The sequence below is a fragment of the Balaenoptera physalus genome (genome assembly GCF_965194825.1).
Source record: "Balaenoptera physalus genome assembly, chromosome: 19".
NCBI classification, from domain to species: Eukaryota; Metazoa; Chordata; class Mammalia; order Artiodactyla; family Balaenopteridae; genus Balaenoptera; species Balaenoptera physalus.
In genome coordinates this window covers 31,469,385-31,492,032 of record NC_138900.1, presented here as the reverse complement: position 1 = coordinate 31,492,032, position 22,648 = coordinate 31,469,385, and the positions used below count along the sequence as shown (strand labels likewise).

Below are 22,648 nucleotides of genomic sequence, written 5' to 3'. Positions count from 1 at the left end.
CTGGACCGAGCAGCGCCCACACTGGACCGAGCAGCCTCCACACTGGACCGAGCAGCCTCCACACTGGACCCAGCAGCCCACACTGGACCAAAGAGCGCCCACACTCGACCGAGAAGTGCCCACACTAGACCGAGCAGCCCCCCAGAATGGACCGAGCAGCCCCCACACTGGACCGAGCAGCCCTCAGAATGGACCGAGCAGCACCCACACTGGAGTGAGAAGCGCCCACACTGGACCGAGCAGCGCCCACACTGGACCCAGCAGCCCACACTGGACCGAGCAGCGCCCACACTGGACCGAGCCGCCCCCACACTGGACCGAGCAGCGCCCACACTGGACCGAGCAGCACCCACATTGCACCGAGCAGCCCCCACACTGGACCCAGCAGCCCCCACCCTGGTGCGAGCAGCGCCTCCCTGTCCCTGCACTGTCTAGCGCGCCACAGGCAAGCGTCCCATCTGCCCTGGGAGATGAGCTTCCCATACCCAGTTTGGACATCAAGGAAACCGAGGCTCTCTGGAGTGCTGTGGGTCAGCAGGAGGGTCAGGCCGGCTCCACCTTCAACAAGCCAGGCCGAGCTTCCTCCTGCCCCACGCCTCCCTTCCCAGACCCCGAGGGAAGAGGTTTGTGCCCCAGGTCGCTCTGCTGTCCATTCTCTCCTATAGAAATGAAGATTTTAGGTCCATCTGCTATTTATCACGGCAACAATTTGGTGGGTAAGCTGTGTGTGTGGGGCGGGGGGGGGGGCGCTGAGGGGCAAAGAAATGAAGCTTCTGTGTTAGAAGCTGCGACTAACTAGAAGTCATGCAGCAATGAAGAAATGAAAACAGGATACGACGGGTCTTTCATTTCTTTCCTTGCAGGAAAAGAATGGGCATGCCTTGTCTCCAGAACTGGGGTTCAAGAAGCAGCAGCTGTGGGGGGTTAATTAAGACTCCCCTCCTCACGGGACACAGCATTAGGCCCACCCAGCACCCACTCTCCCTGCTTGAGAAAGAGGCCCTCAATGTGCCTCAGGGAACAGCCTCCCCTGCTCTGTCTGCAGGTTTGGGGGCACAGGGCAGAGACACTGCCCCGTGCCCAGGGCCTGGTCAGTTTGCATATTGCAACCACTGGGCCACAGTAATTGGCTCAGCAATGGGTGTTTGACCCGAGCTGCACCAGTGAGGCTCAATTCTGAGACTTCTGCTGGAACCACCGGGAAGAAATGCTCTCTTTCTAGACTGGGAAGATAGCAGGCCCGTGTGTGAGGCCAAGGCAGCAGGATGGAATGAGAGCTGGAAGATATGGTTTGAGTTCCTGGATCCAGCCCCACTCCAGAGACCCTACCACCTTTTTACTTTTCAAGCTTAAAGTAGTTTGGGTTAGATTTCTGAAACTTATAACCAAGATGCCAAACCAATGTTGGGATGATTTTTGGTCACAGTCTCACAGGGTGTAACACTGAACATCCTCAACCTTGTTAGAATCTCTCTTCCAACACCTAGAAAGTTCTCTCTGGCTATAGAACAACCAGGCCTGGCTCCCTCTCCCAGAAGAGAAAGTGCACCCTCACCTCTGAGAGCCAAGGCCGCTCTTACCTCATCAGCCAGGAGAAAGAGCTTCTCCTCCCAGGCAAAGTGAATCACGTCTTCTATGCACTTTCTGCTCTGCACCTGACCTAAAAAGTCCCCAAACAAAAGCAGAAGGTAGGTTGTAATGCTGTTTAAATTGTCCCTAGGTAAGAACCCCAGTCAGAATCACTCAGGTATCTGTGTTCCCCGGGACCCTGTGGGACCACCCTCCCTAGCTGCTGTGACTGGGGGGGTTCAGTCAACCTCCAGGGAGCCCCGACAGTCAGCCCCATCCCTCTGACTCACTTAAGCTGGGTATGTGGAGGGAGCAGTGTTTCACACCCAACTTTCTTGTTATTCTTATTGGAGGTGTGTGTGTGTGGGGGGGGGGGTATATTTGTATTAATCTGTGCTGGAGGGCAAGAAGGCATGAAAGCATCATGGAGAACAGGAAAATTAAACTGAAGGAGTTAAATCATTCAGCCCCACTCCCCTCCTTACCCCACAGCGGCAGCACCAGGAGAACTGCACTGGCTACACCTTCTCCCCACACAAGCTCGGTGAGGCAGGGACAAGGTCTGCAGGCTCAGTGCTGACCCTCAAAGCCAGCACTCAGCAGGGCCCCGGTAAATACTGTGGAATAAGCTCTAAATGAAATGAGACTGCCTGCCAGCTCTGGCTTCTCCCGGCAGCAGCTACATGGGAGCTGCGCCCTCTGAGGATGCTGCCGGGTCCCCCGCAGGGTCCCTGCCAGGGTCTCCCTTCAGGGCTTGACCCAACATTTCATCCATCTTAGAGAAATGAGTGCCAGCCAGCAGCAAAATACTTACCCATCAGTTCACAGGAAATACTGTGGGTTTAGGTGGGGAAAGGAACAAATGCAACAAGGTAGAAATGAACCTTTTCCCAATATTTCCTGAGGCCCACTATAAGTGTGGCACTGGATTGTCTGATGTACTCACAAAGCCTCTGGGAAAGCACTAGTCAGGCATGCTGACTTCTCACAAAAGGCTGTTTCTTTACTATACATAAATGTGCATCTGTGGATGTTACATATATGTATATATTTATGTGTGTATGTATGTGCACATGTGTTATTTATATATGCATCTATATCTTGATGCAAACCAGTATATAGAGTATGTTACCTTCTTGTTAAAAATAGAAATAACTATATTCTTGTCCATGTAAGAATAACAAGAATAAGTCTTAGAAAAAAATATAGAGATGTATCTTATAAGAGCATGGTATGATTCAGCCAGGATTTCAGACTTAAACTGTCTTAAGCAATGAACCAATTCCTTTGCTAAGGGACCAACCTATCTCCTGCCAAGAAAGGGTCAACCGGGCTTCCTATGAAGCAAGCTCATGGCTCTGGGAATTAGGAAGGGTAGTAGCCCTGGATGCTCCAAGGAGCCAGCTGCTGTTCCCACAGACAGACAGGAGCTGCCTATCCAGGGGGCTGAGCCTGCCTACAAATGCTGCTGGTCTTCTCTCCCAGGGCTGCCATCCCACAAAGTGTATCCTGTTAGGATGCAAGCAAAGGTTTGAGCACCAAGAGCATCAAACCATGTGTACATAATGCCAGGGGGAGTGTTAAGAGAACTGAGCCAGGGCCAGGCCTCAGGAAGCCTCCAGCTCAGGAGAGGAGAGGGGACCTGCTGTGCGCAAATAATCCCCACGATATGAGCGATGCAAACTGTAGGACAAGGACAGAGCTTACTTCTCTCCAGTGCCTGGGACGAAGGAGTCACTCAGAACATGCCTGCTGAGCCAATGGATGGACAAACACACACGGTGGTACAGAAGGAGAGTCACATAGGCTCTAGAGGGGCAGGGCACAGCTGTGCCCAGCAGGGGGAGACACGAGCCCACCGCACAAAAGCGGTGGCTCTGCTGTAGGCCTCAAAGCTGGGGAGGGGTCTAAGTGCCCCTTGCCAGAGGCCAGGCCAAAGGAATTGCCCACAAACGAATGGGGATACCTGATGCTGGCACCAGCCCTGCATCCTGCCCTCCTCTGAGCAACAGCACTCAGCTGTCCTAGGGGGAACTCCCTCTCTTTAATCTCCAGCAAGGGACACGGGATACAGACCCAGCCAATCAGCCTCAGTGATTTAACCAGGTCAGGCACGGGCCGGTTGGCCAACGTGCGCCAGTGAGAGTCTGGCCCGCGGCTTTGGCTGAAACTATGGCCAAGGCTCTCTGCGGAGGGCGCTCAGGTGCTGGGTGATGACTGGAACTGCTGGAGGCCACTCCCAGGACAGATGCTTCCTGAGAAGGATTCCAACCCAGAGGAGAGCAGGGCTGGGAAATGGCCCGGGGTTCCTATGACAATGACGCTGATTCAAGTGTGCTGCTTTACCCTGGACTTCACAGATCCGCTCCCTTCAAGTCTTAAGATGAGTTTCTGTCTTGAATCCCAAAGAGCCCTGTTAGCCACTTACATCCAGTCCATTTTGACACCTTTTAGCCAAAGTGGTCACAGTGTGTGGTTCAGGCAAGATACGTGGTTATCACAGGTAGGTTTCTATTTTCCATCCCCCATCTTCCAATAGCTGATTTTCACCCATTAAGACCCCAGAGAGGGAATTCCCTGGTGGTCCAATGGTTAGGACTTAGTGCTTTCACTTTCAGGGCACGGGTTCAATCCCTGGTCGGAGAACTAAGATCCCACAAGCTGTGCAGCATGGCCAAAAGAACCCCCAAAACTGCTTATATTAACATATACTCACATGACTCCCCCACCTTTGACCTAAAACAGGAAAGTCTCTAGTGCAGTTATTTCTCCCCAGACAGCCAGGTGAAGATTTATGTAAGCACCTGGCCAAGAAGTTACCAACCCTATGATATAAACTAGGTATACAGAGTATTTCCTAAGATGTAGGACCTACTACTCCAAGTTTGGGACCCAGTGGCATCAGCGTCACCTGGGGGCTTGTTAGAAATGCAAATTGTCAAGCCCCACTCCAGCCTAATTTCATCGGAATACCTAGAAGTGGGGCCCAGCAGTTTGTTTTTTTCTTAACAAGCTAAAGTTTTAGAACGATCATCCTAGGGCAGTGTTTCTCATCCTCAGCTGCAAAGAATATTGATGCCGGGGGGCCCCATCCCCAGAGGTTCTGAGGTGCAGCCTGGCCTTTGACATTTTTAAAAGCTCCCTCTGTGATTCTAATGTGCAACCAGGATTGAGAACCCAGCTCTGTCATTTTCCTACTGAACCAGGTTAGACCCTTCATCCCTTCCCCCAAGCAGTCGGTGGAAAAAAACCAGGGTGGAGGGCAGCTGCACCCATTTTCTGCACTCAGGAATTCAAGTGGCGCTTTCAGCTGATTGAAGCATCATTTGATGTTCCCAAGAAGCAGATTCCACAATCAACTCCACCACGCTTTGGCCCTGACCCAGTTTATCTCAACAAAGGAGGAGAGAGGAGCCCTTGTTCTCGGCATCCGAATAGCATCGGGGGCACATGAAGCCAGCAGCCTGGAAAGATCAAAACAGGCAGAACTGTGCTTTTTTTTTTTTAAAGAAAAATACGCAAAATTAGGAGTGATTTTCAACTTCTGGAATCAGGTGTTTTTGGTTTGTTCGCTTTTGTTTTTAATATGGCATTTCCTTTTCAGGCCTCAAAGTACACAGTAACGCTGTGTCAAAGAAAAACAACGCACACACCAGCAATCTGAAAACTGGTTCAGAAAAACAAGTAGGAGTAAGGGTAAAACGAGGCCTATGATTAATGGTGATGGTTTGTGCGTGCCCTCAAAAAGAAGATTCTTTGCAAATGCAAGAACAGGAGAAAAACTGGTCTTAATACAACCCTGCCCAGGAAAATGCCTGCATTTGCTCACCTCCTAAGGTGGCCTGCGGCAAATTTTATGGCTTTATGTTAGCAAATCTGAAGTTGGATTGGGAACCTGGGAGCAGAGAGGACTTCATTGTTTCTTAGAGCTTTAGTGTCCAGACATCCAGTACTCCAGCCACCCTGCCCCTGCTCCCCAAGAAACTGGCCAGGGAGTAAAGCACAGACCTGTGGGGTTCCCGGGGTTGATGATGCACAGCACCTTGGGGTCACAGTGCTCTTTGGCCTCCCGCACGGCCCGCCGGAGCTCATTCACGTTCAGGGCCCAGCAGTTGTCCTCATCCAGGTAATAGTTCACCTGGATGGCATCGAGTTCGGAGATGACCGCCGAGTAGAGGGGGTACTGCGGGATGGGGATCATCACACCCGTCCGTGACTTGCCACCCCCGGAGACCAGGATCTTCAGGATCGTCTGCAACCGAGAAGTCACATCTTGCAAGGCCACTGCCACCTCCCACCCGCGGGGGCTGACTGGCAGCAGGCAAGCTGGAAGGCCCCAACCCCCGCCTTTCACCAGCCACCCCACTGCCTGCCTCCAGTGCAGCCCCATGGGAGTGGCTGAACTTCCCCGAGTCTCACTTTCCTCATCTGTAAGACGGGGTCTGCTCTGAGAAATAAGCAAAATGTTTTAAAGTTCTCAGTACAGTGCATGGTATGTAGTTTAACACGCAATACTTGTTAGTATTTTTTAAAGAGGTCTTTTAAAGCAGTAGCCCACAAACTGGCCTTGTCTCAGAATTATTCTGATCTCACCCCTGAAACTCATTCTGTATGTCTGGGGTGGAGCCCAGGAATCTGTCTGGTCGGTGGCCCAAGGCTGGACAGACCCCTGAACGAGGGATTGTTGAAATGGGATAAAATACCCAGCTATGGCCACCAGGTGGCGCTCCAACCCGGCTGTTTCCAAAGCTGAGTGCACCCTAGGTTCATAGGATTCCTGAGAAACCAGGCCTGGGGAGTCCTGTGGGGCACTGGTGGAGGTGGCAATAATTCACTGGATTAATAAGCCCAAACTCTTCTGGGCGAGTCCCCACCTTACACACAGACTTAGCTCCTTTCTCAGGTTCGGCTCCTTGCTGCAAGAATGCCACTGCATTAAAAACTGCAATGACTTGATTCTTTTACTAAATCCTGAGGACCCTTCCCCCCACCCTCCTCTGGAACCTCTACCTATACCTGGGCTTCTCTGGGAATAGAGGGGCCTTGGCAGAACACAGTGGAAGATGCCATGGTTGGGAGCCTGAGTCCAACACTAGAATCTCAAATGCCACAAGAGGCTGACTTAGAGCAGGCAGACCACCTAAGGTCTCTGGGCCTCAGTTTCCTCCCGGGCTCCAGGAAGAGTTTAATGCATTTGAAAGGCTTTAGGAAAGGACTAAAGCATTTAACAAAAAACAAAAACAGGAGCCTTGGAAGTCAAGAGACACAGACAAAGATAACTCCATTAAAGGAAGGGTCAGACAGGACAGGCTCCCTGAGTAGGGAGAACAAAGTGAGTGGATGGCACCCAGCGCTGACTGGGCACGGGCGCAGGGTTCTGGAAGGGAAGGGAGGCTGCAGGTTCCTCAGGCCCTGGGTTCAGCCCCTTCTGCTACGGAACACTTGATACCAGCCCCTCTTCACCTCTTCCACGGCTGATCCCCAGCCCAAGCCGCCTCTTCTCTTGCCTCCTAAACACTCCCTTACATCTATTATGCCCCCTCCTGCCACATTTAAAGCTTAAGAACCTAAATCTAATTATGTCCCTCCGCCTACTTCAAATCCTTCAGTGGCTGCCAGGCTCTTAGGACAACAAGGCCCCACCTGCCTCCCAGCCCACTGCTGGTAACTGGCCCTCACCATGTGTGCTCGTGCCCCCTGACGCTCTGTTTCCAGACACACAGCCTCCTTCCAGCTCAAGGCCTCTGCACATGCTGACCTTCTGCTCCGAACCCGTCTATCCCCTGCCTTCCTGAGTTCACGGGTACGCAGCTTCCAGATCTCTATCTGTTCGGCCTTCCTTGGAGAAACCTTCCTGCCCTCCCCAGCCCCCCAGGTCAGAGTGCCTGCTGCTCCCTCCTGTAACACTTTGTCCTCTTCCAGAAGAGAAACTGAAAGCTTAAGATTTGACATGTATTTATGTGCTATTAACGCCAGTCTGATCCAGCACTGATGTGTAAGCAGAGGCCAAACGTGTTTATCTCCCCAGCACCTGGCACAGTGCCTCGCAGAGGAGAAACACCGTATGTGCTGAGTGAGAGAAAAGGCCGATGTCGCCAGGAAGACGGGCACCCTTGAGTGACCCCTGACTCCTCCCAGCTGGACCTGCTGGTGCCACTCTGGAGGGAAACTGAGGCTGCCGGGGTACCCAGGTTCATGAAGACTGAACAAGGTAAGGACAGCAGGTTACCAGGGTGGGGCAGACAGCAGCGACCAGAGGGAGGCCAACCTCTCCTCCCAGGCTGTCCCCTTGCTAGCGGGCTCACACACGCGGCCCTAACATGCACGGCTGTTCTTCACGTGGGTGAACGGTGGACAAGAACAAGCTACCCTCACACGTACGGAAATGCCGTCACTAGCTCCAGTGGTCAGGTAAATGTTATCCGGGTCTGCAGGTACACCACCATCTCTCCTGGTGATATAGGCAGCCGCATCTTCACGGATGCAGTTGACGCCCTGGCTAGCGCTGTAAGATCCTGTTAAGACAGCAAGCAAGACAGTGACTAGAGGCAGGATGTCTGGCTGCATAGAGTCCGTGATATCCACATAATTAACCGGGAGTGGGGAGGAGGGGGAGGTCAGGGAGATCTCAGTGTGGCCCTATTCTCACTACTCTAGGCTCTGGAACTGTGGCAAGCTGCTTAACTACCTATCTGGGCTTCATCCACCCATCCTGTCATCCATCCATCTACCCACGTATCTGCCCACTCACCCAGCCGTCTGCCCATCTGCCATCCATCCATTCATCCATACATCCATTCACCTGCCCACCCACCCACCCATCTGCCCTTCTGTTCATCTATCCACCCACCCACTCATCCATTCATCCACCCAGTATTTGCTGAGAACCTACTTACACATCAAGCATTATTCCAGGCCCTGGCTTCTAACCAGTTAAATGGTGCCCATACCTGCTTTACCCACCCTACTGGGATTTACACGTTCTATGACAGCATGTACCATTACAGCTGGGACTGCTATGCTTTCATCACTGTTGCCTACACATGGTTCCACAAAACTTGAGAGAATGGTCACCCCAAAATGGCACCACCTGCCAGCCCAGGAATCCAGAACCCTGACCAGCACTAACCACAGATCCCCTGGGGCTGTGAGGCATGATCCACCTACCCCCACCCCATGCCAACAGCATGCTCAGGCTGCCAATTAGGATCAAAATCCAAACCACCGTTTACATGAAGTTCAAAACCAGTGGTGACCACTTTGGGCTTGGGGGTATTGACTGCAAAGGGGCACAAAGGAGCCTTTTGTGGTGCTGGGAATGGTCAATGTCGTGATCTGGGCAGGGGTTACACAGGTGTGCACATTAATATTTGTGCTTTTTACTGTTTGCGTAAAAACTTTTTCAAAATGTCAAGCCACTACTTCTGTTTTTAAAAAGAAACTGAAAATAGGTGCCTGCACATGCACAAAATCTCTCTGGAAGGAGACTCAAACTGGTGAGGTGAATTCTCTGGGGAAGTGAACCAGGAGGCTTGGGGGTCAGAGATGGGAGGCAGATCTTTCACTCTATATCCTTTTATACCATTTGAATTTTATACCACATTTAAAGAAAACCAGCTCATTCCTTCTAAGACTACTGCAACAGCACCACCAGGAGGCAGGATGGAGCTCTGGAAAGTGGCCAGCTCTTCTCTGGGTCTCAGTGCACAGCATCCAAGGCCCAGCACCCAGGAGGCCCTCGGTTTCAGGGTCTGTGCAGCACTGGGCTTGCCCTTCCCCTCTGACCAGTTGTAAGTGGGGGAGGTGGAGGGGGGAAGGAGGCTGGACCACTTCTCTAAGGTTCAAGTGGCAAACATTAACACGTATCAAACCTGGGTGGTGAGTACAGAGTCTTGTCACATTATTTGGGGTATAGAATGCATTTGAAATATTTTGTAAATAAAAAAGTGGGGAGGTACAGATGCCGGTGTTAGAGAATCCTTCTTCTACTGGATGTCTTATTTGATATTTCTTGAGCTCCCATGCTCAGAAAGTTTCCTGTGCTCCCTATTTCCCTCTGCCTTCTTTCAGCGCCCTCCCCTCCACTCCATGCGGCCTGGCCATTTTTCCACACCAGCTAAGCCTCCTCTTCTTCCTGCCTGTAGTTCACCTGCTTCCCTGAATTCCCAGACCTTCCCCCACGGGCAAGCTCCCTGCTCCTGCCAGCCACAGACTTCCACCTTCTGTTATGCTCTGAACCACACTGATCCTTCACAGCTCAGACCTAGTCTCTCTCTAGGAAGCCTGAGATAGGGCCCCACCCCAGCCTTTCTCCCAGTCTGTGATTTCTCCAGTTATCTTATTTTATACAGATGAACCCCTGCCTCCCCATGTTGACTTGAGGGCAGGGACCATCACCTATTTCTTCTGTTCATCTCTGTAGAGCACCTACCCCTGTGTAGGACTCTGCCCTGGGACCCATGGCAACCTGCCTCCCACTGCCCACAAACTGGCACCATCTGCCAAGCCCCCAGCGCCATCGCACCCAGACCCTTTCACTCGATCACACTCAGTTCTTAAACCTCAAGGCCTTTGCACATACCATTTCCTCTGCCTGGTGTGCATTAACAGATTCTCTTAGTCATCTTCCACGTGAATTTGAATGCCAGTTTCTCCTTAAACCCTCCCTCTACATTAGAATCCCTTGTTATAACCCCACAGCTCTCTGCTCTTTCTCTAAGAACTCATGAAAACTGGGGATTATGTTTCTGTGTTAATTCTTTTTAATGTTTGTTTCTCCCAAATCTGACAGTGAGCTTCACGGGCACAGAAACTCCACCTGCCTTGTTCACCAGTGTCCCTCAGGGCCTAGAGCAGTGCCTGGTACACGGCGTGGGCTCAGAGAGGAGCTTGATGAGGGCATTATCTCCCGGCTCCCACCTCCCCCAGGTGTGTCTAGGTTTCACCTCAATCCCACTTAAGGTCCGGGACACAACCTGAGAACTGGATTACTCATCAAACAAAAAATAAATGAAGCCCCAGTAAGAAATAATTTTAAAGGGCATGATAAAAACACGTCCAGGTGAGCCCTAAGACCTTGCGTACACATTTTATAATCTCTCCGTGGGCCAGGGTAGCCCTGGGCATACTGACATTTTCCATTTCCTTTATTTTTGTGGGCAGGTGCTCAGGCTGCCCAAGGTTTAGTTGACAGAGCACCACCCCCCATTGTCCCAGTCTCGGCCAGGACACTGCCCATCCCCCCACGATGGGCAGGAACAGGTAGTGACCTCCAGGGCGGGGCTTCTCCACATCTGATAAGGGGCACAAATGCCAACCTTCCTGCAAACCCGGGAGGTGGGTACAAAGTTTCTCCTAATTCAAGGACGAGGAAAGAAGCTCAGAGAGCACCTACCTCACCTGTCCTCGTGAAATCCTCAGACAGAACTCAGTGCAGGTTCCCAAAACCCCAAAGGCCAACAGTCCTGACTCACATGGACATGGCCTCCCAATGCCATTCTCCCAGCCCTGGCTAACACAGAAAAAACTTGTCGATGAGGCTTAGTGCATGGCACAAGATCCCCTCTCCGTTCCCCAGACGTTGACATCAGATATGCAAGAGCAAACCCCCTCCCTCCACCTCCGGGTTGCAGTTCCTGGAGTCTCAGGCCCACTGCCATGGGTCTTCGAGAAGCGCCTTTGTCCTCTGGGCTGGGCAGAGGGTGCAGGAGGAAAGGAGCCTGGAGGCCAGGCCTCTGGGCTGGCCTCTGCCAGCTTGTGGTTTAGTCCTTGCCACACAAGGTGCTGGCCCACACCCCAACCAGGCTGGCGGGCAGGGAAGCAAAGGGAAGCTGGCCCCTTCCTGAGAGGGACGCTGTGAAGGACACAAACTTGGACAGAGGGCTGGTAGGGTGACTACAGCCAGGAAGGTAAGCACAGGGCTCTTCATAAAGGGACAGAGCAGAAAAGGGGGAGGGGAAAGGCAGGGAGGTGACAGAGATGCCAATCGTGGCTGACCCCCTGCTGAACAAGCCACAAGCATCCCTGTCCCATGTTTTGAAACATTCAGGCACGAGTCCTAAAGAAGCCCTAAGGACAACGATTTTCCTCATGACAAAGGAAGCTGGATTCCCTATGTAGGCACTGGGCAAAGGAATGAAGCAAAAATAAACAGGAAAAAAGAACATGAGATGCGAACAAAGAGCCAGAGGCCCAGAGGCTGGAAATCCGTCTCAGCAGGGAAGGAACAGAAGATCATTTTCACATCTACAGGGCCTTCCTCCGTGGAGCCCTCTGGTGCCGGGGGCCGAGGCTGGGCGTGGGCTCCCGGCACAAAGGAGCACAGTCCGGTGACGGGAACGTAACACACAAGTTGGGGGGTGGGCGGCACCTTCAGAGCGAGGGAGCCACCAAAAGGGGGCCACAGGCACCTCACAGCGTGGCCACAGGGAAGTGAGACGCCGGGCCAGCGGGGAGTGTGCCTCCCTCTGGCCTCCGGCTTCGGAGACCTTCTGCTCTGAGGGTGGGCTCAGCATCAAAGCCAGCTCCCAGTGCAAACCCCAAACCCAGCCAGATGCAGGCTCTTGCGCCTGAAGTGCCCCAATCCACCCAAAGATGGCATCGACCCCATAAGCTCAGCAAACAAGAGGCTGACAGAGCATGGACAAGAAGGACGTTGTCATTTACTCTGCATGTCACCCACCCCACACACATCCACACACTCACTCAACGTCTACCCCTCCATTCCGGGCAAAGGCCCAGGCCCCCGCTGAGAACACACGTTCTTTTCACGCCCGCTGGGACCTGGCAAGTCGGGGCCTCACCCAGGCTGTTCCCGCCACAAGCCTGTAGGATCCGCCGGGCTCGTTTCTTAGCATCTTCTGGGAAGCTGGGGCTGTCCAACAGGTTTGGGTAGGTACAGAGTGCCATCACCTGGGGGAACAGAGGCATGAGCTGGGCTCCCAGCACCTCCCACCCCGGAGGGGCACAAAGGACTGCGGGCAGGCGACGGTGTGAGACGACAGCTCTGAGGGACAGTGCCGTCACAGGCCTCTCCACAAGGGCCCCGGCCTGTGGGGGCCTGGGGACAGGCGGGGAGGAGGACAGTGGACGCTCTGCAGCGGAAGGGAGACGGTGAGAGGCAAGGTCCATGATGACCTGGGCCTGGGTGGAGGGTGGGCCACCAGAAGAGGAGCCAGGGGACAGAAGGGGGCTGCTTACTCTGCCCCAACTCCTCCATAAAGGACAGCAGCTCACATACCCAAGGCCACAAGAACCAGGGGTTCCAGAGCAGGGGGCCGGGGCTGCGGAGGCAGGTGCACCCCAGATGACAGGATTGCACAGACCTCTGCCTATGGCCTGAGCACACCCCATCACCCCTTTTCCTGGCCAGAACTGAAAACCGAGTCAGCTTTTTCATCTCTGTAACAGAGAAAATCACCCTAACCTCACAAATTAAGAGGATTAAGCAAGGAAATGTTTGCAAAAGTGCTGGCAAACCCCCCGCTCACCAGGCAAGTCTAAGCTGGAAGCTTAAGAGCGGGAGCCAGGAGCACTGAGGCAGGCTATGCTCACGGCTGGGGGACTTTGGGCGGGCGCAGGCTTCTTGAAGCCCAGCTTTTCTTCGAAAAGATTTGTGCAATAGGCAGTGACCCAGCCTGCCCTCCTCCCTGGGGTGCTTGTGAAGGCTGGAGGAGGCCAGCACCAAGTGGGAGAGGCCAGGCCTGCCATGGCCAGCGGCAGGGTTGGATCCGGGAGTGTGCCAGCCAGCCAGAAAAGGCTGAGGCAACAGGAGGCGCCCCAGGCACCTATGGGGAACCTCTGCAGAGGCAAGCCACTTTGGGCCTCTCCTCTCCTAAACTGTGTGCTTCCAGGACGACCTTCCAGGACAACCAGGATGCTCTGCCCGCTCCACTTCCCTGGCAGAGCCACTCTGTCTGGTCTGATCCACTTCCTCACCACTGGACCAGCTTGGGGCCTCTGACATTCATGGGCAGCTGGCACGCTCCTGAGGTCTGCAACAGCGGCCACGGGAGTCCATGCAGTGGACGTTCCTGAGGTCGTTGCCAGCCTTGGTTCTTCTCCCCCATACCCTGTGTGAATTCCCTGAGGGGCTGCAGGCTGAGGCCCTGGGGCCCCCAACACCCCTCCACCCAGGGAGCAGGGCAGGATCGCCCCTCCTGTGTGCCAGTCCCTGCAGCAGGAAATACAGGCAGGAAAAGAAGACCAGGGCATTCAGCACTCAGCTTTCCTGCCTGCCCCAGCCTGCCAACCTTAACCACACAAGGACCAAATTTTGCCCCATTCCTTCTCCAGGGAAAAGCTTTCCCTGTAGCTGGTCTCAAACCTCTGTCTAGCAGGCCCTGGAGTACTCTCCCACCTTATCTCTTCCCCTCTAGCCCACCAATCCCACAATTTTGGCCCATGCTGCATGCTTGCAGTTGGCACTCAAACTGAAACACTGAAATGTGCCTCTTGAGGGCCTTCATACTCTTCATCTCATGGAGTTCCCCAGCAGTCCTCTGAGGCAGTGTCTGGTGATCTCCACTTGCCCAAAGCCACCCAGCTGGTAAGCAGCAAAGCCTGGGGATTCTCACTTGGGAAGCCATACCTGGACCCCCACGCACCACCTCCCAGCCCACTGGGCCTCTACCTCTCCCATCTACTCTCTGATGCCCTCACCAACCCAGCTCTGAACTCAGCATCCAGGACCACGCACCTGGGAGCCTTGTATACTAGAGCATCCTCAAAATGGGTTTAGGAATTTTAGACAGCTTTGGAAGGGGAGGAGACTGAGGGAGAGAACCAGTGGGGATGTCAGGCACTGGAGAGGGCTGCTACTTCAATGGCACCTCCCTGTGGGATTCTGGTGTCTGCTGTGTCCTGAGGGAGCTGGACAGGCAAGGAGGCAGAGGTAATGTAATGGGCCTGGCTGGCTGGTTCCCTGCTGTCCCAGTGGCCTCTGTTCCTGAGGGCCAGCTCACCTGTCGGAGGAAGGTGATTGGCTGCTGGCCCATGGCTTGGGCATCCCCGATGTTGGCACGGATGACCTCAGTGAATGGTTTTTTGATACCCTGAGTAGAGAGAAAGCAACAGGTGGTTACTTAGTGACTCTCAGACCCTGGATTCCAGAGGCCAAGCAATGCTCAACAGGATATTAATAAGCAGCCCTATTCTGAGCCTTGCCAGGTGTCAGGCACAGTGCCCTTGATATGCTTGGTCCCATGTGACCTTCATAACCACCCCTATGAGGAAGGGCCAGTATTGGGTTGGCCAAAAAATTGGTTTCGGTTTTTCATAAGATGTTATGGAAAAATCCGAATGAACTTTTCAGCCAACCCATATTAATCCCTTTTTACAGATTAGGAAATTAAGGCTTCAAAAGGTTACCCACTTTCTGAAAAGGCTAGAAGAGCTGTCCTGGGCTGCCAGAGCACCCTGAGGCAGCTGCAGGTCCACGTTGGCCCTGGGGCAAATGTGGTGGGAGGGAGGGAGGGGTCAGCAGCAGAAAGCATCAGGGAGAGGAGCCCACAACTGCCGGCTCCCTCCCCCCAAGCGCAGCTCCACCTCCACCCCTAAGTGAATGACTGGGGAACTGCAGCCACCCTCCCCTCCAGAAGACACTGATCAGCAGGGACCTCTCGGGGGTCATTCTCTTGCAACCCTGTCTTTGCAGGATGAAGAATGTGGGCTGATTTTCATATTGAAAAAAAAAAAAAAAAGCATCAGGGATGAAAAGACTGGCTGAAGAGCAAAACTGAGGCCACTGCCTGAGCAATGCGTTTAGCACAGAACAGAGATGGCAGAGAGAGGAGGAACTCGGAAACCCTGGCAACAACGTCACTGGGGAGGTGACTGCAGGACACCCCGGCTGCTGCTAAGGAGAAAATGCGTTTTAGGTGGAGAACTGTGCGCATCTGGAAATGTGGGAACTCCACGCAGCTCCCTGATAAATCCAGAATTAGCCACTGTAAGAGATAGAATCAACAGCAGGTTCAAGGACCTCCCAGGGCAGCTGAAAGGATTATCTGAGACAAACAGTATGAAAGCACTTGGCAGAGTACAAACATCATCATCTTACAAAGCTGCACCAGGAACAAGGTCACAAGGGTCATGGTGGAGGAAGAAGGCGGTGGGGCAAGGGGTGGCAGTACCAAGGGGGGGCCTGGGTGGAATGCCTGGCCACCTTCCCATCTCCAGCTGCCCTTTCCCCAAAGGCACCCTAAATACAAATTTTAAAGGTACAGTTCTATGGTTTTGACACTTGCTTTCTCCATTTCACAATGTGTGCATAAAAGCAACTTTAGAAAACTTTCCCTTTTTTAACTCAGTAATATACCCCTTAAGTAAAGACCAGTGGGCTTCAGGGATGAAAGCAGCTGGCAAACAAGTCTTCCTGACCCTCATCTGCCACTCCTGAGCCCCTCCCATACAGAAATTCTTCAGCTGCTTCGGGAGCCAGGAGGCATGGGGCGCTGAGGAGGGCACCCCAGAAACAGCGCTGGACCGTCATAAACAGGGCCTGATAAGTCTCCAAAAGCTATGTTTGGTGGCGGGTAGGGGGGAGAAAGGCCTTTTAATTCCCTCCTGCCCCTTTTACCAAGTTCTTCAGGGATGGCCAATATGGAAAGACGTCTCAGGGGGCCAAGGCAGGGGGACAGCACCACCCACTGCCCAGGGCTGGGCTGGGGTGAGGGCAGGCACCCTGGAGACAGGATGTGGGGCATGTGGCCTCAGGGCTCGTCCCACAGGTGGAGCAATCCAGGCCACTGTGTGCAAAGGGGCAGACCTGACCCACCCCTTGGCACTGGCCTGGGCTCCTGGCACGGGACGCTCTGTCAGCCTCACTCAATTGCCACGGTCCCCCAGGCCTGGCCAGCTGAACTCAGGTGATTTCCATGGTGTGGGCACAGTCCATTCTTCGGTAGGGAGTAAATGTGTCACAGTCGAGGGCCAGGAACTACAACACACAGCTGCGGGCCCTCGGCCAGCTCAATGCAGGGAGAGAATAATGCCTGGAACAGATCCCTGGATGTTCCTTTCCGTGCCCTCCCCCTGCACTGCTCAACCAATCTGGGGCCTGCCAACAAGCAGCCTAGGAGCATTGAGTATCTCCTTTCTCGGGTCTGGGTATCTATGGTCTCCAGACACTTCGCTATGATGGATGAGTTGCAGGGTGGGAAATTGGCTCCTCTGAATGGGCAGGGGACCAGCCTGCCCAGCCAAGGGCCACCATACAAAGGAGACTCCTGTATCTTGGCACTTGGGATCTACATGGGTTGGGAAACACCAAGGAGTCAGGGGCAAACTCCTGCCCACAGTGACTCATCCAGGCCTGCACGCACACCCAATGGCACCTCAGCCCCGCCCTCGGGAGCCTGCCAGGTCAGCACATAGCTTTCTAGTTCCAATTCCCAGCATCCTAGAGCCCACCTGTTAAACTCACCTGCACACATCCTGCCCAGAGCTGCCTCCCTGTGGGGCACTGAGATGAGAGCCAACACAGGGGGGGCTCTCTTCCCACAATTCAGCTCAAGGAGGGCTCAAGGAGCAGGCCCCCAGGCTCTGGGGATGGCATATTTCAGAGGGTGTCAGCAGGGAGAAGGAAAAAGGAGTTAGCATTGTCCTTCCCAGCTCACAGGCCCAGCTTTAGAACAATGGACAATTCTAACAGGCACAAGGCAGTTTCCTCGAGGTAGGGATGGCTCCTGTTATGTCATGTGACATGCGAGCGGGAAGGTTTGGTAGGACAGTTAATCCCCAGAGAGCCTCCCTCTCGTTCAACAAACACTTATGAATCATGCCCTGTGACAGAAGTGGGCAACACAGGAAAGGCCACCACCTTCAGAGCCCAGGCTGATGAAAAAGTGGCCTCAGAGAAGGGAGAGAGGGCACAGCTGGCTCCAGGCCAGGAAGGCCACGTGAAAAGACCCCAGGGCCATGAGCAGGACTGGGCAGGCAGGAAGCCCAACAGAGAGCTGCAGACGGAAGCCCCAGAGACAAACCCAACTAGTCCCCAGGGTCCCTGAAAACAGGTGCGCTGCACAGCTGAGGAAACCGAGGCTCAGCACAGGGTCTGGCCCGGACCATTATGACAAGCAAAGTTGGAAGAAACCGAGCCAAACCTATACAGGCCTGTGATTAAGAGTTGAGGTGGGAGCTCCAAGGGCTGAGTTTCCTAACCATGGAAGCAGGGAAGGCTGGACGTAGGTTCCTGAAGTCTAGGGGCCTGTGGGAGGGTCAACCGTAGAAGCTGAGGTTTGCAGGGATGAAAGCTGAATGAGCTCCAAACAGGATAATTCAAGATAGCAAGGCTAAGGCCCAGGCAGGAGAGGAAACCCCAAAGAGCACATTCCTAGACCCAGAGACTCAAGACGAAGGCAAGGAAAGAGTGACCCTTGGCACTCTCCCCAAGCAACTCTCATTAGCTTGAAAACGAAGACTCTTAAGAGTTCTGACTGCGGAATTCCCTGGCGGTCCAGTGGTTCGAACTCCACCCTTTCACTGCTGAGGGCATAAGTTCAATCCCTGGTCGGGGAACTAATAAGATCCTGCAAGCCATTTAGCAGGGGCCAAAAAAAAAAAAAAGAGTTCTGACTAGCTTCTAGCTGTTCAAAGCATCATCACTAAACATCTCCAACTAGTCTTTAGGAGAAATAAATTGGGCCCATTTTGCAGAGGAATAACTGAGGCCAAGGTGCTCTGAATGACTTGTCTGAGGCCCACAGCACATAAAGGCAAAGCCCAGGATGCAGGTCCTTGGTGACTTGGGCAGGGTGGGTGGGTGGAGGGTTCATCCAAATGGAAGCCTACACTACAAATTTCTTTATTTTAAGATAGCATCTAAGCTCTAAAGAGAATGACCGATGAGATTTCACCTCTTGTGCTTGGCACATCCAGAGTTTCCAGACTTAGTTCTTAGCTAACAGTAAGGAGGTGCTACAGCATTCTCCACTTTTACCTGTGTTTAGATGCAGCAGCACACACTGATGTTAACAGTATTCAGTTTTTCCCTTCATAAATGTTTTGCCCTGACTCTGTGTACTTTTACAAACAGAAGCCTTCCTGTCTCCAGTTATGCCAACCTCCTCCCTTCCCCCAGTAAAACAAGGGAAAAAGAAGTAGGTTGAGGAGGAACAGACAGATCTTTTCAAAACTCCTACTAATGGCAGCTTATTTTTAAATGCTGCTCCCAATGAACACCAGGATCTGAAAAGCTGATAGGTTCTCCCGCTGAGAGCTGCTGTCAGGGAGAAACAGGGCCTCCCTGAGAGCACACAGCCCAGGCTGGAGGAGAATGGCCCCTTTCACACACCCACTTAGTCAAGTGCCCCTCCTCCTTCAGGCCCTCCTGAACATTCTCCTCCACTCCTACCACCAAGCAAGACAGACGAGACTTGCCTGGCAAGACACCCCACAGTCAAAAACCAGAGCCACATTGACATATATACACTACTAAATGTAAAATAGATAGCTAGTGGGAAGCAGCCGCATAGCACAGGGAGATCAGCTCGGTGCTTTGTGACCACCTAGAGGGGTGGGATAGGGAGGGTGGGAGGGAGGGAGATGCAAGAGGGAAGAGATATGGGGACATACGTATATGTATAGCTGATTCACTTTGTTATAAAGCAGAAACTGACACACCATTGTAAAGCAATTATACTCCAATAAAGATGTTGAAAAAAAAAAAAAACCAGAGCCAGGTGTCCAGCCGATCAGCCGGTACTATTTACAGAGCACCTGGTGAAATGATTCCATAAGGCAGCTTAAAGGCCTTCAGATGGACAAAGAGGCACAAAAGTCAGGACTTGGGGAAAAACCCTGGGCCCACCAGACCTTCCTTTTATAGACTAGGGAAACCAAAGCCCAGAGAGGATCGAAGATTCACCCCAAGTCACTCAACTCCCTACAAATCCCATCTCTAACCAAATCGAACCCTTTAAAATAACATCAGTCCAGTTTTGATCATTAGAGTTCAAAACAGAGGTAGAAAAACTGAAGCTGTGCAAAGCCAAGGCAAGCCAAGCCAAGCCAAAAAAAAAAAAAAAAAAGACTGGGAAAATATGGCTCTCTCAGAAGGGGCACTGTTTAAGCTAGCAAAATGGAAAGGTTGTCTCTAGAGAATGAAAGGTTTAAGCAAGGCTATGCTGGCTTGGCTGGGGCTATTATCTCCAGCACCAAGAATCAGGCAACTGAGATTCGACCAAGTAAGAAGAGAATAAGAAGGGAGGAATTTGAACGAAAGCACCGGAGAATGTAGGTGGACAGAAAGAATGTCTCAACTTACTCGGGGGTAGGACATGGCAGTGGGGACATCTGTCTTAGAAATCACAGGGTGTTTCCAGCCCAAATGACCAAGAAATTTCTCCACCTCAATGATGGAGCCATACCCTGTTGGAACACCGTCCTGGTTCCCCATTGCACACCAAACTTTGCACCATAAAGTACTGAGCCCAGCACACAAGACTCCAGTCCCCCTTTTCCATCTTATTCATCTACCATATCTCTCTGCCAGACAGTGCTCTCCAAATGGCACCAATTCACTTCCCCAAACGCCCAGAACTTCCCAACCTTCTGTCTTCGCTCACAGCCCTCCTTCCACCTGGAATGCTCTCACATTTTCTGTGCCTGCTAAAAAAATCCCACCAATGCTTAAAGAATTGGGGGAAGAGAAGCTCAGGCCCAGAGGACAATATGGCAATCAGATACCTGAAAGGAAAAGACAGTGTCCCCTTCTGCCTTAATCATCCTTGTACTTCATGGAGCCCACACGCAAGCTGCTATTTAACAAAAGGCAGAGATAATCCCTGGAACCCCTACTAGTTCTGGAACCAGAAAGATCAGTTGTAAAGTGATAAACCGGAAACAATTTAATCTCAGCCTTAACAGGGAGACTGTTGTCTTAAGGAGGGCCAGCTCGAGTCTGCCAGATATCAATAAGGAGCAAAGCAGCAAACACCTGTCTTCTCTGCCTGTGGCCCACCTTCGGGATAGGGAGGCACAGGAACCGAGCCAGCCTTCTGTGGGCCAGGCTTTAAACTTAGCCCTGCAAGGAGTCAGAGGGAGACACTGGACTCTGACTTGTCCAACTCACTGTTTTGAGTCAGCAGAACTGAGTGTCCCAACAAGGTCTCAGCAAGCCATGAGCTCATCAAACCCCGAAAGTCCCCGCGTTCACGTAACGGTCCCACCACGGCTTCCTCCCATGCATTCAAGGAACATTAAGTGGCCAACTCACCCCCAAGACATCCAGTTCTGGTGCCTGTGAGAGCGAGATCAAGGAACCCTCCCCCCCTCCTGGGTTAGAACTATTTTGAGCAAGCAGCTGGGTGACTATTTCATCAGTTCTTACAAATCTTAGGAGTGCTTACTTTTTTTTACATTACCCTCTTGACTCTGCCTCCTGAATTCCACTTGGGTTAGAACTCTGGTATCTCACAGGGGCATCTCTTACACCCACCTCAGCCGCCCTGGTTGCAGGGAGGCAGAAATCACTACTGGGTGTGTGGTCACTTTACACGCAGTTATGAACTCAAGTTAAGGTCCCAGCCAGATGGCCACCAGGAGGAAGAACGTCCCAGGGCCACCCTACCAAGGCCCAAAAGGCCCAAGCCTCTGCTACTCACTGGGAGAACAAGATACGGCTGTCAGTCAGGGTTCCAAAGGGGGCCTAAGGGAAGGAATTGTGCAGGACACTCTGCAACAACTCCACTTTTGTCAGGGAATCATTACCGGCAGAATGACCCAAAAGGTCTCAGACAGAGAGAGAAGAAGCTTCGGGAGCAAACCCAAGTCTCCTCAGAGCCTTCCTCCCTCCCCTGGTACCTAATGTGATCTCTGAAATTCTGGTTCCTTTCTTAACTGCCTGTTGTTGTCCTCACCCCCACCCCCACCCCCCCATGGATCTTGGTTCCACGCGGGTAGGACGGCCACATAGCAGGCAGTGCCTGGCACTAAGGGCAGCTCAATCATAACTGATGAATTCAATTCAACAAGTGAACCGTATTTGAGGGCCTTTCTTTGTGCCAGGTGCCAGGCACTGGCGGGTGAAGGGATGGGGGGAGGGCATTCTCTCGTTTTAGCCAAGGTGGGCCGAATGAAAGAGCTGGCCACGCGGGTGAGAGGAAGTCCAGCGGGCGAACGCCAGCAGGGGACAGCTGCTACTCTTCCCCCCACCAGTGCCCCCTAGCCTCCCAGGGCCCTCCCGCCCCACGGACCCTGGCGCCAGCGCTCACCCTCTGGAGCTCGAGCTCGATCTCGCCGGCCTTGAGCATGATGGGTCCCCGCACCGCATACTCCACCGCCTTCACCTGCGGGTTCATGGACTCGAGCGTAAGGATGCGGTCGCGCCGGCTCCGCTCGGGCCGCACCTTGAGCACCGCCGAGGCCTCGGCGGCCGCGCTGCTCTGACCGCGGCCCCAGGGGCCGAGGGTCCGGGGGTAGCAGCCCCGCCGGACCAGCGCCGCCGCCCGCTGCATCGCGCGCCCGCCCAGAGAAACCTTAGGACAAAAAGGGAAAGAGAACAAACACGTCACGCACAGCCCAAGGCGAGCACGCCGGCACCCGTCCCCAAGCCCAGCCAAGGGCTCTTTCAGCGAGCGGTGCCAGCCTGGCTTCTGGGGCGGGTGCCCATCCCCCGTCGACTCGGACCCTGCACCTAGCCGCTGCAGAGCCAAAGCGCTGCACGACAGGGTTTTGCAAAGTCTGCTCCCAATGCATGCATGCAACGTGCCTGTCGCCACCTGGCCACCCCCTCTTCTAGTCCGGCTAGAGCGCGCGCCTGGAGCTGCTCCTCGACTCGGACGCCCGCAGCCGCATCCCAGGTCCCGCAACACACGGCCGCTGCGCTCGCACACCCACAGCCGGCGAGTCCGCCCGAGCCTGCCCGCTGCCTCCTGGGCCTTGTAGTTCCCTAGTCTGTTTTCAGAGCAGCTGTGGAGAGGTGGCCGAACTACAAGTCCCATAGTGCCCCGCGCTGGCCTGATCGGGGGCCGGGCAGGAGGCGGGAGCGGTGGTCTGGCTCTGCTGTAGGCTGGGCGGGCTCTTTGTCTGGCAGAGGGGATGCGGTGCTGGGACGGGTCCTGGCGGGGTCTGTCCTCAG

The 22,648-nt window shown here is 53.5% G+C and overlaps 1 protein-coding gene across 2 annotated transcripts in view; it reads right to left on the bottom strand.

The window, feature by feature from the left end:
- Window positions 1–22,437, bottom strand: part of GPT2 (glutamic--pyruvic transaminase 2) — a 33,656-nt gene extending 11,219 nt beyond the window's left edge. Inside the window, exons 1-7 of one of the 2 annotated variants that reach the window (XM_082437719.1) lie at window positions 22,280–22,437; window positions 21,783–22,046; window positions 14,532–14,621; window positions 12,372–12,480; window positions 7,951–8,084; window positions 5,578–5,821; window positions 1,581–1,660 (exon numbers count right to left, since the gene is read on the bottom strand). In XM_082437719.1, the coding sequence (XP_082293845.1) occupies window positions 1,581–1,660; window positions 5,578–5,821; window positions 7,951–8,084; window positions 12,372–12,480; window positions 14,532–14,621; window positions 21,783–22,025 (900 nt within the window). In that variant the 5' untranslated portion in view covers window positions 22,026–22,046; window positions 22,280–22,437. The remainder of the gene's footprint in view (window positions 1–1,580; window positions 1,661–5,577; window positions 5,822–7,950; window positions 8,085–12,371; window positions 12,481–14,531; window positions 14,622–21,782; window positions 22,047–22,279) is intronic. The other variant, XM_082437720.1, reaches the window with a different exon arrangement.
- Window positions 22,438–22,648: the final 211 nt, after the last annotated feature.